This window comes from Stegodyphus dumicola, chromosome 9 (genome assembly GCF_044657685.1).
Source record: "Stegodyphus dumicola isolate Sdum_Otavi_A_Nest chromosome 9, ASM4465768v1".
Taxonomy (NCBI): Eukaryota; Metazoa; Arthropoda; class Arachnida; order Araneae; family Eresidae; genus Stegodyphus; species Stegodyphus dumicola.
The window spans coordinates 85,667,779-85,686,242 of NC_140776.1; the positions used below are offsets into that span (position 1 = coordinate 85,667,779).

General features: G+C 31.7%; 1 protein-coding gene across 5 annotated transcripts in view; it reads right to left on the minus strand.

Annotated features, from left to right (window-relative positions):
• Positions 1–3,829: 3,829 nt before the first annotated feature.
• Positions 3,830–18,464, minus strand: part of LOC118195792 (homeobox protein cut-like) — a 354,176-nt gene continuing 339,541 nt past the window's right edge. For all 5 annotated transcript variants that reach the window (XM_085823714.1, XM_085823713.1, XM_085823712.1 and 2 more), the window contains 2 exons: positions 17,358–17,538; positions 3,830–10,364 (listed from right to left, as the gene is read on the minus strand). In XM_085823714.1, coding sequence (XP_085679840.1) covers positions 8,992–10,364; positions 17,358–17,538 — 1,554 coding nt within the window. In that variant the 3' untranslated portion in view covers positions 3,830–8,991. The remainder of the gene's footprint in view (positions 10,365–17,357; positions 17,539–18,464) is intronic.

Consider the following 18,464-nt stretch of genomic DNA (forward strand, 5'->3'; position numbering starts at 1 on the left):
CTTTACAGCTCGCCGCTGGTGGGCCTCCATTTTCAATATAATTCTTTCCTCAAATAAATGTCTGGGAAACAATATTTAGATTTCCAATATATTTGTTTTATTAGTGATGAAAAGAATTCCACATTTTCAAAATATTTATTTAATCAAATTTTTCATAAAATAATATTAACCCAATACCCCCTAAATACATGAGTTAAGTCTAGGTGGTGTTGACCAACCTCAGACTTTTCTCTATTGTGCGCTTGCCTCGCTACAGGGTATAATTGCCGCTTTTATGCAGACTCGCTTCAGGATGTCTTGCTCTTGTCAACAAGGGACTTCATACCTAATTCTTTGTTAAAACCGTAACGGTCTTCTTCTCAGTCTCTTTAGCCATTGCTCCCCTTATTTATTTCAATTTTTCATTTGGATTAAGTAATTGTAATTTTATTACAAAGGTACTCCGTACACAAAATACCTTAGTCCCTGTCAGTGACACCTGGAGTCCCTCCATTGCCGTCTAATCAAATAGAATAGAGAAATAGAACGAGAGCTTACAGGTGTCTTGTCCTAGCAGCGTCTCTTTGGGAAGGGGAGAAGTATTGTATTTATTTTATAACACTCCACAGAAGTTAACCTTGGATAATCCTGGACAAATAAAATAATTCAAATTAATGTTCGTTGAATATACACTCAAGTTATACCTCCTAATATTTTGTCGGTCCTCCTTTTGCCCGGCGAAGTGCAGCAACTCGACGTGGCATGGACTGAACAAGTCATTGGAAGTTCCCTGCAGGAATATTGAGCCATGTTGCCTCTATAGACGTTCATAATTGTGAACGTGTTGACGGTGCAGGATTTTGCGCACGAACTGATCTCTCGATGATGTCCCATAAATGTTTGATGGGATTCATGCCGGGCGATCTAGGTGGCCAGATCATTCGTGGAATTGTCCAGAATGTTCTTCTAACCAATCGCGAACAATTGTGGCCCGGTGACATGGCGCATTGTCATCCATAAAAATCCCATCGTTGTTTGAGTCGTGAAGTCCATGAATGGCTGTAAGTGATCTCCAAGTAGCTGAAGGTATCCATTTCCAGTCAATGATCGGTTCAGTTGCACCAGAGGACCGAGTCCATGCCATGTAAAAACAGGCCTGACCATTATGGAACCACCATCAGCTTGAACAGTGCCTTGTTGACAACTTGGGTCCATGGCTTCGTGGGGTCTGCGTCGCACTCGAACCCTACCATCAGCTCTTACCAACTGAAATCGTGGCTCCTCTGACCAAGCCACGGTTTTCCATTCGTTTAGGGACCAACCGATATGCTCACGAGCCCACGAGAGTCGCTGCAGGCGATGTCGTGCTGTCAGTAAAGGCACTCGAGTCTGTCTTCTGCTGGCATAGCCCAAGGAAGACAAATTTCGCCGCACTGTCCTATCGGACACGTCCCTCGTACGTCCCACATTGATTTCTGCGGTTATTTGACGCAGTGTTGCTTATCTGTGAACATTGACAACTCTACGCAGACGTCGCTGGTCTCGGTCGTTAAGTGCAGATGGTCGGCCACTGCGCTGTCCATGGTGAGATGTTATGCCTGAAATTAGATACTCTCGGCCCACTCTTGACACTGTGGATCTCGGAATGTTGAATTCCCTAACGATATCCGAAATGGAATAACCCATGCGTCTAGCTCTAGCTCCAACTACCATTTCGCGTTCAAAGTCTGTTAATTCTCGTCGTGCGGCCATAATCACGTCAAAGCCTCTTCACATGAATAACTTGAACACAAATGAAAGCCCTGCCAAAGCACTTCTCATTTATACATTTTGTACGCGATACTACTGCCATCTGTATATTTGCATATTGTTATCCCACGACTTTTGTCACTTCAGTGTATATATAAGAAACTGTCAACGTGGATCAAGAAATGAAGCAATGTATTTAGAGTTTTTGTAGCCATTCGGCAACTTAGATACGCCTTTGACGTTAGTCAGAATGGTGGTGAGTGTTTCGAGCTTTTAAAGCTGGATTTGTTTATTTTTTTATGTTTTTCTAGTTTTCAGGGTTTTTTTGTTCTCTTTTTTTTCTTTTTTTTTTAAATACGCCCGCTTTCAGAAGTCTCGACTATATTTAGCAAGACGCAATTACTTAGTCTGCCGACGCGGCCCTAGGATTTGTCTAGTGTAGTACGAAAATTTACTAATTTTTTATTAAGGCAAGTATTTTATTTAAGTAGAAAGAAATCTTGAGCTTGCCTGGAGAAAAACTCTCGAAAGCGGATTTAGAAAAAAGCCAATAGGGCCGAACAAGGAAAACAAAACTACAGCTAAGATGGGAAAATGGCTTTAGGGAAGAGATAATGCTGAGATGCTAGAAGATATTTATATTTCTTGCAATTTGCATGATCAATTAAAAATGCTCATCTATCATCCTCAAACAGTCTACAAGCCAGCATTTGAGAGAACAACTTTCTTCATCGATCTCAAACGAACAGCTAGAGAATATGAAGCCGGAATCTAAAGAATATCCTCGTTTAAATGGGGTCGGGTAGCAGAAACACAAAGAGTTAAAATTTTTTGATTGTCAAAGCCAGGAATGTGGCAAGTCACAGAAAAACTGAACGATCAACAACGATCTGTATTAAGCAGTCAATCTGTATTATCAGCTGGAATAAATCCAGTAAACGTAGAATCTTAGTTCCACGGAACGTAATGGCAGCATGATTAAATGGAATTAAATGGAAAATTCAAGTGAAAAAGTTTCTTTACAAGTTATTCCTTTACTTGCATTTGCACAATAATTCAAGTTTCAAAGCAATAATTTTCTTCATAAATCGAAAAATTATTTAATTAAAATCCTTATTACTTACTTATTACTTACGTATATTTTATATACGTAAAGATTTTTAGATATTACTTTAAATTTTAAATTGCTTTTAACATCAGTTGTCATTTCAGTGAAGTCTGCTATTCTTTTGGACGAAAAAATAAACAAACTCATTTTATTAAAAAACGCTTACTAAACTTTTTTGTTGAAATATATCAGGGCAATCATGTTCAGTATAAATGTACTGAAAAATAAAACAACACTCATTTTAAAGAATGTGTAGAGTTACTTTAATATATTTAATCTGAATTCCAAATTTTTCAGCTATAGTTCTTCAGATCTTAATAACTTTTAACAGTGATCTTGAAACTTTTAACCCTATTTCCTAATTTTGAAAATCTTCCATAACAAAGAGAGGTGAAATTATAAACGCATTCTTTAGCGGCTAATGCTTTATTCTGCTAACTGGATTTCGTAACATTTCGTTCGCCAATATCAGAACTCTCTAATTCATTTTTTAAAGAAATTCCTAGGAAAATAAAGGTCATAGTTTCTTACCTGGCCTTTATGAGTACACTAGAATGCTCATTAAATGTTATTCAATCTACTTCATGATTAACTCGGATATTAGAAGCATACGAAATGAGCATTTTGTTTGATGATCTCATTTAGAAAAGTTATATTAGAAAGTTTTTTGGGGGCGATTATTCGTTGTTATTAAGTGCGTGTCTGATATCTGAAGTGAGAAATTAATATACAACCTTAAATTTACCTAAGTGAAAGAATTTCTGACAAAATTCGAGTCCTTTAAGCATATTGAATATCTAATTTATTGTTATTGAATTGCTTGCAGTTATTTTGGACACAAATTATCGTTGATATATTTAAATGATTAATCGCAATGGGTAAGTTTTATCTAAAGATTTCATAAAACCTTAGTTGAAGATTAAAAAAAATGAACGAAAAGTTTAGGTAATGCAGTATTTATTACTGAGGGCTTGTAGAACAAAACAAGGAAGCTGAGAAGAAATCATTTTTATTTAAGACGTAACTCTTGCATAGTCTTATAAAATTCTATCACACAGACGTGCAACTTAAATTTAAATCCTATTTGATTGTTCTTTTAACTATTGAATCAGAATACAATTATGGTCTCAAGTAGAATGGTCACAACAATTTCAGTTAATATTTGTATATTATGCTGTCAATAGCTTCATTACTGCTTGACATTCCAAATGGGATTTAATTGTTTTACTCAATTATTCTTCTTACATCTGAATTATATATAATTTTTAATGCAAATAAAATGATATGTTTTTTATTTACACTTCTTATTGTTTATACCGCATAAACAGCTGTTATAATTTTGTCCTAAGTTCTATTTTCCTAAACTACATAAATATCAAAAACATTTATTGAAAAAATATGAAAATTAATTTAAAGAACAGGTTCATTTAACTTATTCTAGCATTACATGGAAAATTAATTTTTAGCATTTTATTCATATAAAATTACATGAAATGAATGATGCACGTAATAATCGAATATGTATTAAAACCTCATGAAATGAAGTAGAAAATGATATTGTTACTAAAAAAATAATTAAATTTTTCCAAAATATATATCGTTTCGTTAAATGTGAGTATAAACTTTACATCGAAAAAGAAAATAAAAAGTGATAAATGAATATATTTCCTTCATTTCAATGGAAAACAGTATTATTTTACATGACACTTTTTAACTGGGAAAGAAATACACAAGTGTAAAATTTAAAATTAATCAAAAAGCAACAATTTTTTTTTGCATAGATTTTGAGCATAACTCGATTTTGAGGAAGATCTGGTGCCTCAATGTTTTTTGGGGAACAAAACATTTTTGTAAAGATTGGAGAAAAGAATGACCAAATTTATAGAAATATCAAAGGGCGGAGCAAAGATAAGACGAATATAGCGCCATTTGTCCAGGGAAACTGTCAACGTGGATCAAGAAATGAAGCAATGTATTTAGAGTTTTTGTAGCCATTCGGCAACTTAGATACGCCTTTGACGTTAGTCAGAATGGTGGTGAGTGTTTCGAGCTTTTAAAGCTGGATTTGTTTATTTTTTTATGTTTTTCTAGTTTTCAGGGTTTTTTTGTTCTCTTTTTTTCTTTTTTTTTTAAATACGCCCGCTTTCAGAAGTCTCGACTATATTTAGCAAGACGCAATTACTTAGTCTGCCGACGCGGCCTTAGGATTTGTCTAGTGTAGTACGAAAACTTACTAATTTTTTATTAAGAACGAAACATAAGAAAACTAAGGAAAACTAAGATTTTACAATTTTGGAAGCTCTGCAAATATATGCATTAGAATTCATGCGTATCATGTTGATTTAGATTTTACAGTCTTGTGTCTTCATCAAGAACATTTGCATGCTGAATATCTTAGCCAAACTTAAACAGCGTTAAAATTTTGCATAAAAAAAAACTTAATGCCATACTCGAAAAAGTAAAATAAACAAGTCTTCAACAACTAATTATAATTAGTCATTTAACTAATTTAAACATTTTTCATGCTTTGATCCTACGAAAATTATTCACAATACCTTATTCAGTTGGTAAATTATTCACAATACCTTATTCAGCTTATTCAGTTGGTAAGACTGTTTTTGGCTTAATTTTAATCTCAACTATTATGTCAAATGTAACTGTCATCAAACAAGAAAAATTGCTTTTTTAAATTTTAAAGCTACATAAATATATCATATAATACTACAACTTAATTAAAAAAGACAGTTTGATTTCACAGCGCTTATAAACTAAAAATTCTCATTCCCTAAATGTGCTTAGCTAATCACATATTTAGTGTATGTTGTCTGAATATGCACTAAATATGTGAAATTAAAACTTTAAAACCTAGTCGCCAAAACTGCACACTCAATAAAATATAAAACTGTGTAACTATGACTTCAGTTTTTGTTATTTTAAAACTTATTTATTTTTTATACAATATAAACTTTCAGAGTTTAAAAATTTAATTAAAAGGGGAATTTATTTCAAAGTATATAAATAAGTGCGGATGGAAGAAATTATTTATTACTTTTAAAATTCAGAATAAATTTGGAAACAGATAGGAAAGAAGAAAGGGATAGATAGAAAAGTAAAAATGTAAACAAAGAGAATAAATGTTATATAATATTTGAGAAATACGAAAAGATGTGTAAAAGAATAATCCAAAACTTGCATCATTTACATCAAAAGGTGTTCATTTATTTTTCAATATTTTATTTATTTGTTTGTGGTATAATTAGAGACGTTTCAGCTTGATGAAACTTGAAACATTAACGAAAATTTAACTTCGTAACTTTGAAAGAAATTAAGATAAATGTTTCTTTAAAGCATTTCTTATGAATATTCATTTAAGTAAATTTTGCTGTTTAAACATAATAAAAAAATGCTGAAGTACGCATTGAAAGTTGTTAAATGGAATGAATTATTGGAAATGTCATACATTTTTCAGTAATAACTATTAAAACATAAAGGTATTGTATTTATAATAATAGAATAACGACCTACAAGTTAAAATTATTGCGACCATTCTAATCAAATCCATAAAAAGTATGACACATATGTACACTATCAAAATTTGACACAAAATAAAAATGCACAAACCTAAAAGAAAACAAAGTACACATGGCCAATCTCCAAAATGAAGTGGTTTAAATTTGACACATTACCTTCTAATGTTGCACCAATCTATTTTGTCGATATTCTTATATTGCACTAAATATCCTTTTGGACAATAAATAGAAGTAAATAACAAATACAAATTTATCATTTAATAATATTTCACATCTTTCGTCACGATACAAGATGGCAAGTCACAGAATATTCTTCATTTAAGTCGAGCTCATTTAAAATAACATTTATATATGTAAGCAAAGACAACAACTTCTGGCAAAAAAATTGTATCATATAGCTAATGTAACACAATAATTTGCTCTTAAATTTTGATTTTTTTATAACCTGTTCCATCAGAATATATTGTCAGTAAGTATTATTCAAAATACGTAAAATCAAATTGCAAAACATGACTTTCGTTTTATGCAGTTTTGGACTTGCATGTTTTTAAAAATATAATTTTGAAATGTTAATGCAAGAAGAATCTATCATAAACATATATTTTCTTATTTGAAACTTAAAAAGGAATGAATTAAAAGTACTTTTATGCCTCCAAATTTTAACGAAATGAGTTATATTTGTACTACATTTAGGCACAGAAAATTCTGGAAAAGAATTAGTAGAATAATTATATAAATATAATAATTAAACAAAGTTGAATTAAATACTAATGTATTTTATGGATTTCACCTTTTAAGACGGTGGGAGTACAAAGAAACTAAATTTGTAGGGCAGTCTTCCAGAAATCTATAAATTAAGATAAAAGAAATATGACTAATTTACCTGTATGAGAAATTAACTCGTTTGGGGATATTTCTATTCAAGTCTGAAATGCAAAAGGAAGATTTACACATATAACATAAAAGAAATATTGTTGATTTGTTACCTAAAATATTTTATGATTAAATAAAAGCTCTTTCCATACGCTTCTAGACAAACAAAGAGAATCTGGGACAGAATACTAAATTTTACAGCTTGTATACGGAAAGATCTGCCCTGAGAAAGAATTCAAGAGAAAAGTAATTTAGAGAAGGTAAAGTGTATATTTAGATAAATATCTAAGTATCTTTTTATAAGGTATCTTTTTTTGTCAGTTTATATACAAAATTTGAAAAAAGTCAAACAAGCCGCCGTTGTATATTTGACATTTTAATAATATAATATAAAACAATCTGATTCCTTGAAGAAGAGATTAAAGTGGTCTGATAAAGATTCTGAAATGCATACAAATTTTGGAAAAAGGATAAAGAATTTTAGACAAAAAGATAAAATACCTCACAGAAGTTGTAAAATATTTACTTATAAAACTATATGAACTAATAATGTTTCTGTTAATGGATTTGTAATTTGTTTAGAGAATGCTCATTATTAGAAATGAAAATTTGCTTAATAATACTGAAGTCTTTTGAAAGAAGGAAAATACATTTTAAAATAAATTTATTTTAAGGAATTTTTTTGGTTTTTGATGTATGCTACATGTGTTATGAGCAGAACTCGACTTAATTTGCATTAATATTCATGAAGTTAATGAAAAGAGACAATAAGAGAGCCACCGAGGGTAGGGAAAATAAACAATCTCACTCCTACAGAGTGCGCAAACTAAAAGAGATAGCATAAGTAAACATTCATAGCTCGCATGAGAGTCAGAAATATGCATATAACATTCTAGTTAACTCATAAGTCTTGCAGAATTTCTCTTTTAGTATGAACAATATGAAGAGGAGAATGTTGCGTAGTTTTTTGGATCCAGGTATAAAGGCTCGACGGTTATCACAGCTAATGCCGCAGGTCTCAGAAGGGTTTGGAATAACAAAATGACTTGTCAACAAAATGACTTGCAGAAGACACAAGAAACGAAGGTCGGTTAAGACTTTTTTTGATGCTCTGTTTATTTACATTAAGTACACAATGGTCACTAAGTCTAGTGAGGCGATTCGATTTTCCAAACAAAGTCTCTTGGGGGGAAAAAATTGTTTGATCATTTGATCATTTGATTTGAGCACGAAAGTTCAACCATGTCTCCCACAACGAGTTTACGCGACAGATGCTACAACCGCGTTAATGCGTTGTAATGGTAAATGGGCTACAAGAAATGATGTTGCGAATCAATGCCCTTCGAAAATTGCACATCCTTAGCAAGGAATATTTCGAATTTCAGATAGCTGTACAATGATTCACTTACATGAAAAATTCAAACTTTTTAAAATCACTTTTCTAATTTAATTACCAGTCTATACTGAAATTGCATTTCCTTTATTTGATGTTTCTATCTCTAAAATCTGTTTGTGATGATAAATTTTTGTTCGTCGCCAATTTTTGTTCCCTGTATGAATGTTTAATAGAAACTGGCGAACGTAAACGTTTGAGAATGTTACCTACTCTTTTTCAATAGTTCGAGCAGAGAGTTCATTTACCTATCATTTCGGATCCAATATATCACTGAAATCACGAAATGCAAAAAAGCATACTCCCGAATTTTATGTCAAAGGATTTAAATCTTCCCAAAAGGAATTTTTGTGCCGAATTTAAGTTCTGGAGCAAATATCTTCGTCATCACTGATGTCATCCCACCTTTCTTCGCGTTCAGAAAGAGCCCTTTCCAATCGCCTAATATTTTGTTCTCTTTCAATTCTAGATTTATCATTTTCTTTGTTGTTGGCACCACAAAATGACAACTCAGTAGGTTCAATGCGCAAGACGGAATCTATCCCTGACGAATGTGAAGAAAAGTCTGTTTGGCGCACACAAACGCCATTTATAACTTGGCCACCTCCGGAGGAAGATGGTTGTGTAAGTTCTTCGTTATCGTCATCATCGTCTTCTTCATCAAAGCCGCACAAATCACTATCGGGAGAAAGGTCTAATCCAGGATCTACCCACTGTGGTACAGCAGCCTTTCGACGGTTGCTTCCCCCTCCACTTGCAGAAACAAAATTATTTGATCGTTTTTCTTCACGCAAATCTACAGGTGAGTCCCTAACTGCATTTCCTGGTTTGAAATCTAACTTCGATGATGATCCTCTGAGGATGTTATCGATGTCTGGTGCTGGAGTTTGAGAAATCGTTTCTATTGCTGAATTATTATTTTTAGCACTCGATGAAAAGTCTTGGGCAGCTAATCTCTGAAGAGTAGAAAAACTAAGGTCCAAAGTTGATTTTATACTAGTTGGAGATGGGAAGTCTCGAGGAGAGTGCCTGGAATCAAAAGATACTGAATTCTTTTCAGAAGAAGGTGTCAAGTCTATAGCGGAGGCGTGCGCTACCTGAGTGGTAGATGAAGGTCTTGCTGGTGTTGATTCAGTAGACCTCTTATCTGTTTCGTCATCCTTCTCAATATCCTTTTGTGGATATTGTTGACTGGACATGCTGAGATCCAAAGTATTCTCCGTTTCTATATTCCCAATTACCTGTGAAACTGTAGCCAATCCTGGTGGGGGACATAATGCCCTCTGAGCTTCTGAGAAATAAGGAAGCAACTGATTCGCTGTTGCTGGCTGATTCTTGCACATCTCTGCCAACCGTTGTCCGAGCAGCAGCCTGAAGCGTATGGGATCAAAAGAAGTTGTACTTTCAGGGGTTGGATAAGGTGGTGTGTCTGGTTCTTGGTTCTGTTGCTTCAATCTCATTCGATGATTATGAAACCAATTTGTGATGGTACGAATTGAAAGTCCTAATTCAGATGATAGAAATTCCATGACAGCTGTGCTCGGATAAGGATCTAAATTATAGGCAAGTTTCAGAGCTTCCTTCTGCTCCTCAGAAAACAGGATTCTTGGTTTCTTGGCTGATGGTGGATATAGAAATAGGGGATCCAGTGGAAATTGTTGTTGTTGTTCCCCACAAGGCAAAAGTGGAGAGGGTCCATCAGTATCAATAGCATTCCTTCTTCGCTTGTTTGCTAAAAAAGAGAGAATTTTTTAAAATGTAACTTTGACATTATATTTTGAAGAATAAAATGATCTGGAATTTCTTAACCATACATGAGATGTACTCATAAACAATATTATCACAGGCATGTCTCAGTGTCATCTTATACATGCAAAACAAAAACGCATTTACGCAGGAACGTATAAAAGTTTGTGTTCGTTATTAGTTATTAACTTCAAATTTGATCAAGAGTGGACAGTTTGATGCTCGAAATTTCTCATACTTAGAACAGGGTAGTGCAAATTTTGTAATTTTATCAGAATTACTTCTTCATTTCTTCAAAAAGCCTTTCATGAAAACATGCTTGCCTACGTATATATGGTACTTTGCTCTGAATAGTTATCTTTTTGACGACAGTGAGAAAGTTCTAAGTGAACGAAGTCATTCTTGATTGCAAACAGCCCTTCTGTTTTCAGCTATTAAACTATACTGAAATGACCCCACTAACAGCTAATTAAATGAGAGAGAATGCCGCAATATTGTCATACAGTGGAATTTATCTACGCTTCAGTGGTACAAAGCGATAAGGAGTAAGAGAACAAACTTTGAGATCATTGCAACCTATATTGCAAGCACGGAAATAATTTGTATAAGCAATACCAACAACTATAAAGTACTCTTGGAGATAAAATATTTTCCCAAATGTTTCTCTGCGCTATCACCTGTACTTCCCTTTTTACTAAATTACTAAACAATATTAATTTTTATTATAAATATTTATTAATTATTAACATTTTCTTCTTCTCCAGTGCCTGCCTTGATAGCGTAATTGGTAGCCCGTCCAGCTAGCTAGCGATCGGAAGATCTGGAGTTCGAATCCTGGCAAAGACGTCGTTAATTTCATGCTTCCTGGTTTCGAAAGAAACTCAATAGTTTTAAAATGTTCAAAATTAATTACTTATTTAATGATGTATGTAAATGTTTTTTGATTGAATTTTGTTTGTCAATGTTGGATAAATTTTATTCTATATACTTTTTATCTTACAATAAATTATATTTAAGCAACAAGTAAGAATTCATTATTATTTACAGTTGCTCAAAGAAATATGTTAATTATTGATAACTATTTAAAGTCTTAATATCCTGTGACTATAAGAAAAAGAACCCCCCCATAAAACTTAAAATATAATAATAATTTTACGAAACCAGAAATATTAAAAATCTCCAACTAATATAGATTAAAATAATGATTGCCAGGCTATTAGTAGATTCCAAGAATAAGCACTGCTAAGCATATTTCAGTAGTACTTTACCCAAGATTTAAATATCGCTTCCAACGAAGATTAATTCAGAGTTCATTTGCAACTTTAAATGAATCATGCTTGTACTCGCTCACACATTTTGTACGTAACGCTCGGAAACTTTAATATTTGTAATGATTATATTATAACTGACTGTAGGCAAAGATACGGAGATTTATCTTTGACAATTTTTTTAAAGTGTTGCTGGTATAAAATTTTAATATATTTTTATTAAAAGCTAACACGAGAACAATTTGCCGAACTCTTAACGTCTATCTTATGTGATTTATTTCTTAATCTAGATACAAGATTCGACGGTTACATATTTAATGCATATTTATTCGCATAGTCTTCCCGAAAGACTTGAATAGCGTTCATAAATGATGAAACTTGTTTACTTTAATAATGCAAAAGGTTTACAGCCTAAATGTTTTGTGCTTTCAGTAACTACTATATACACTCTACGTGTTATTATACAGAGTAAATCACTGAAATGTACTCATTCAAAATCATAAGCACTTAGTTTACCTTTAGTTATCTTCCAGATATTTCATCCTAACTTGCCAAATTGTTTCAGTACTTTAATAATCAACATTTAATTGATATTAACTTCCATATAAATTTGTAGGATTTCATATTTATTGACCAATTATCTTATCATTTTTATCTTTACTACCATTTTTAATTTTGTCGGCTCCCAATAGGACATGATTTAGTTCCTGTCCTGTTTTAGCAGTAACTGTTGATTATCTTATTAGGATTTAAGTCCAGCATCTAGATTACTCGAGTCGGCATTAACCTTTGTTAGTAATTTTTGCTCACTTCTGTTGAGAATCTGAGCCAAAACTTATAAGCGGACTTGGTAGTGAATAAGAGATTCTAAACACTTTTCTTTCGACCGATAGTAAAATTTTCTTTCAATATGTGGTAAGTACTGTTTTCATTGTAACTGCTTTTACGCAGGCTATCTTCAGCTCAGAATTAGATGTTATCAGGTTACTATTATTTTGCATTAACAAGTTATTTATAATTTCAGCCTTTATTATAACCTCTCCTTTCCGTTTCCTCACCAGAAATGTAAATAAGTTAGAGAGTGTTAAAATTAATTTTTTGAACTGAAAGACAGAACGTGTTTCTGCCTCTCGAAACCATGTTACTTAGTTTTCCCAGCGTTGATAAGATTGTACCTATTCTGTTTTGAGTAACAGCTGCCGTAATTTAAATTATAAAGACGGTAAGAAGTTCTGAGCCAACTTAGATTTAAAGTTAATTGTGGAATCTTTGACTATTAGTATACATTCAAACTATAAATTTGACTATTATTTTAAGTTGCATTGCCACAAGTGGGGTATGATGAGTCCTATGGGTACGAGAAGTGTGTTTATGTTCTAAGTTTTGTGAAATAAAAAAGTTTGTGTTTAAACCTTTTCAAGCCTCTGTAATTCATTTCAGACACAGCGATAATTCGCTTAACGTTTGTTGGGAGTTTGATATTAATTAAGCCTCTAAAGAAAGTCAAACTTTATAAGATAAAAATTAAGGGTACGGCTTATATACGCGAGAGTACGGTATATATCGTGATTAAAGTAAAAAATGATGAACAGAAATTATGAAAAAGATTAAAATTATGTAACTCTCATACACTGAAGAAAAAGATGGAGCATTAATTGATGGTTCGTCAACTGACATTATTTTTGACTCAAACTAAAAATTAGAGCGGAATTTTAAACGCGTATAATCGCAAAATTGCATGGATGATTTTTTCAAAATCTGGTACTTGGGCATAATTTGAGGCATGTAATCGAACTACAGAAAAAGCAAATCTGCTTATGGTTTCACAAAAAAGTTTTAGTCTGCTATTTTGGTCGTAACATTGTAAAATTATACGTTCCTGATCGTTTTCTGTCATGCCGCGTCTCGTTTTTAAGCTGTTTATTTTTTTTACGCGTTTTTACGCTAACCATTTGAAATAACTACACGATCGAAAAAAATATAACGACATTTACACCTATTAATTCTGTTTTCCATAGTATAAATAAGATGATTAATCAATACTTGAAAAACTGAAATTTGTCATCTCATTTCTTTGATGTGAAAACTTCCCTAATTGCAGAATGCACTTTATTCCAGTTAACCAACAAAAAAACAAACAAACAAACAAAACAAGACTCAGGTTTTCAGAAAAGAAAAATAAAGGCAATAACCCTTAAAATTCCTCTGGTAAATATTTTTTAATAATCATCTTCAATTTATTAGCAACAATAATAGTTCAATTTAAATTAAAAAACTGGAAAAAATATTGTTTCCAAATATTTAGAACTATGCCAAAATCTGCAATCTCTCTTGGATTTTAAGATACCTTTTTGCTCTTCTTTACGCTTAAACAAGGAAAATATATGCCTTCAAATCGAAGAAATATGGCATTTCTCTGACCCATTGTCGAAATTATTTATTATCATAGAGAGAGAGAATCAAAGTTAGCTAGGAAAAAGCTCATAAAGATTTTAATTTAATCTTATTCTCATATTAATTTAGTTAATCTAGAAGGTACGACTAACTGAATATTGTGTTGAACCCTTTGTGGCTATTATAACCAACTAGTAAGCCCCCGATTCTCTAACGAATTGAACGTGCGAACGCGTGACGCTGTAAATTGCAAGGTAATGAGAATAGAAAAATTAAAAAAATCTGATATGAACACCACATGACTTCTTTGTTCGGCCTATTAAATTATACACAATTTTGCTGCGTTTGATTTAAACCGATTTCCTCGAATTTCATTAGAGATGTATTCCTCATTCAATTATTTCGGTTCTCATTTAGCGCCAAGGCAAAAATACATAAAAACTGAAAATATCTTCATTAAAAATTGTAAAATACAGAAACACATAAAACATCAAATATAGTTAAAATAGTTTAAAAAAATTTTACAATTAAAATTAGAGTTTCAACTCAGAAACAAGCAATTTGGCCGGCGAGGAAGAAGACAGATTTTCCGGTGCACAAAATTGAATATTTACTTTAGGTCCCACTTGACAAAAAGACAGTGAACGTCAGAAACTGACTTAATTCCCTATTCTACTAAAGTTTCAAATGTAAATAAACTGCTGCTTCGTTAGGATTAGTAGCATTTAAACAATTTTAAATTGTTGATAATTTTGCAATATATATATATATATATATATATTTATGTATGTATTTATATATTTTTGGTGCGGCCGATTGCAACCCAAAAGGGATTTTTTATTTACTTTATACTTTTGAGAATTTAATGAATGTTTGATTAATAAACTCAGCGATATGAAAATTAGCAGTGTCAAAATTGTTTGAAATAAAATATTTTTATCTCCTCCATTCCAGACTGTTGCCATTTAGCAAAATGTACTATAGTTTATAAAATATTTTAGTCCAATTAACCAGTTATTATGATTTAGATCCTTACTATAACTTCTTCTTTCTATATTTCTCAACAAAATGCAAATTAGGTGGGTGATTATTTAAATTGAGGGTTTTGAAATGTTTAGAATATTTAATCACATTTTGCTATTAGTTATTCTCGCCATCTCCGCTTAAAATTATATTCCGGCCTTAGTGTTCTTGCTAGCCGATGTATTAAAATACGCACTGGTAATTATCTGAGCCAGCTTAATTTAGTCTGTTTCGTATGTAGTTTCCGCCTACGTTATCTGCAACTAAATTTAATTTTTGTTATGCTTATTTAAGTACTTACAAGTAGTGGAGATTTAGTCTGTACCACAAGTTGTGCCTGTTCCGTTAAATGTAAGATTAAATAAAAAAAATTATTTTAATTTTCTTCTGTATTTTGTGAGCTGTTTAAGATGTAGCGATAAGTTGCTCCTTGTTTAGTAGGGTCTTCAGGATTTCAGTTTCAGTTACAACAACAAACTCGGCTATTTAAAAGCAAATTGCCACTACCCGAAAATAAAATAGTATTATCTTGTACGCACCAGCGTGTTGCGTTCAGTTGCAAGTGTAAGATATTTAATTTTCAAATTTAAACTATCAACTTACAAACGATTTTAAGTAATAAACGCAGTTTTTAAGAATATCTTTTCTACTTTTCAATTTAATTGATTTAAATAAAAGGCATTTAAATCATGAGATATCTAATTACAGATATTTTGGGAAATTACACTAGTTGAATTCATTAAAATTATTATATATGTTTTTCTTTTCTATGACAGCTATTTTAGGTGACTGAATAAATCCGACAAAAGCATTTCGATCGACGAGAAATATGAGGTATACAATCTTTCATGGAACTATAAATATGTGAACAGTCAAGAAAAGGTTATTCCCATTTTATAAGCAACTAAAATAAGGCATGAAGTTATTATTTTCTTTTTTTAATGCGAAAACCTTACTTAGCCAGGTTATAAAAAACTTCTGTTTAAAAATAAAGAATAGAAATACGGAATGTTAAATTAAATTCTATAATGGAATATCATATTAAAAATACTCATCACTTGAAAATTTCCTGTAAAAAATGACTTATAAGGATATGCTGTTTATTATTTCAGCAGTAGGAAGTGTATTTGCTGTGAAATCCTCAAAACAATGCAGAAGCAAATCATGAAATAATGTATATATTTAGAAAGTGAATGTGAAAAATAATTTTTTTTTCTTGTGGATGAATTAATCTGTTTATTTCCGTTGTTAGAAGTTTTAATACTAGTTTTTTAGGCCAACACTCTGTGCAAAAATCAGCAAATAATTTCCTAATTTTCGTATGTTTTGGTCAAAAATTTTCCTTTAGAAATTTTTTATAGTAAGTATTGAAATGCAGTCATATGAGCAAGTGAAAAAATAGCGCAAACGAATTACTTTCATTTATGATTACAATTAAAAGCGAAAATTACGTCAACAGTTTCTTTAAATTTTGAATCAGAGTTTATCTTTGGTTTTGGGAATATTGAAGTACTTTCAAAACTGCGAGAGTATCTATTTTAATATAAAAATACATTTTCTATAGCACTTTTAAAAACACACGGTATTACACTCATTATGTTATGTACAGGAATGCATGTTCCATTTTTCTTCATCGAGAAAATATGTTTGATTTATGAATGAGCTATGTGCTTGTTACAGATAAGAACATACTCGCGAACTCCCTTCGCACTCCTTCTTATTTCTAGAATACCTAGCAGCTAAAATTGTAATTCGAGATACAAACTCTTACGAATTTCCGTTCTGATCTATTTTAAGCTGCGGGTGTCAGTTTTGTTTACATATTGCTATCCAAAGACTATCAGATTCTTTAGAAATATGGAAGACAACAAATTTTGATTATGCTAATAATTACAACTTACGAGACTATGAATTTTATAAACTTATAAATTAAAATGATATTAAGTGTGCTAAACATTTCTAATATTTTCTAAGTATGAATTTATTACTAAAAATTAAAATCAGAAGCTAATTATTTAAAACAATTTAAATTTTTTCTTGAAAATTAAACTTTCTTAATAAAATGTTTAACATATATCACATTAGCACCTGAAAATATGTATAAATCTATTTATTTTATGTGCTTTATAATCGCCTTAGAACTTCTTTTAAAGCAAACACTAATATTTTTAAAAATATTCCTATTGAAGTTGAAAGCTGTAGCTTCAACATTAGAAAATTTTATATTACAGGCGACTATAAGCATTAGAGCCATTATGCATTCAAGCAAACTAATTAAAAACAGATGAAAATACCTTCTCTTCTTTCCGTTTTGATAGCTTGTAATTTCTCAACATTTGTGGGATCGTTGAGCCACAGTTGCATTCTAATGAAAGGTTCCCTTCCTTTAATGCTTAGCATATGCCAGGGCTTCGGCTTTGATAGAAGTTCGCTCACGGAACCTTGGGACAAACCTAGTACGGCTTCTCCAAAAAGCTAGGGGAGGTAAACAAAGTCTAGTTTATTCAAGGAAATTTATCATACGCTCATTTTACATTACTACAAATCTTTTTTTATCATTTATCTTAAATTTTATCTTTTGCTGTACTAATGGCAAGTCGGGCGCTAAGCTTTCTTCACTAAGCACGAATTCTGCGAATTCAAAATTCTGTAGCCCGATGCAATTGTACTGGCTCTGGCGCCGACCTTGGCTAAGGGCAGGACTAATTCCAAGCTCAGTCAACGTACGCAGCCGCCTAAAGTGCAGATTTTCGGAGGGTACCAAACTAAGTTTATCTTGGAAACGAAACTTAAATCAAAATATATTTCACTTAGAATTAATGAACTACTTAATTTATACAAGAAAGTGCAATGTTCGCCTAAGACACTGAAAACGTTAGAGCGGATTCTGAATAAGAGAATAAAAAATACAATTATTTGCAGGTATGAAAGCTGGAAAGATATTTCTTTTTGAAGCAAATGTAATTTTTATAAAATTATAGCATTTTTTTACGGAAATGATGCTTGCATGTACTTTCAAGTGTGCTTGCTTTTTACTAGCTGCGATGATGATAATAGAACTTTGCTGAATTTTTAAATAGTTAAATTCACATACATACAAGTTATAAGTTATAATAATTATTCTTATTATTCAGTTCCAATGACCTATACAGTTCAAAACAGATGAACTCCTTTTTTTTTTGCTTTAAAATAGGTAGAAGTTTTTCAGATGACATTTCTTTCTGATATTTAAACAACAATATTTTCGGTACTGGAGGTACTAAGTAGTATTGTTGAATAAAAGCATTTATTACATTGTATTCAGCTACTTATATTACTTGAGAAAAGACATTTTAGAGTTTTTTTCCTCGCAATATTTACAGAATCTATATCACTCCACCATATAATGGGTAGTGTACATG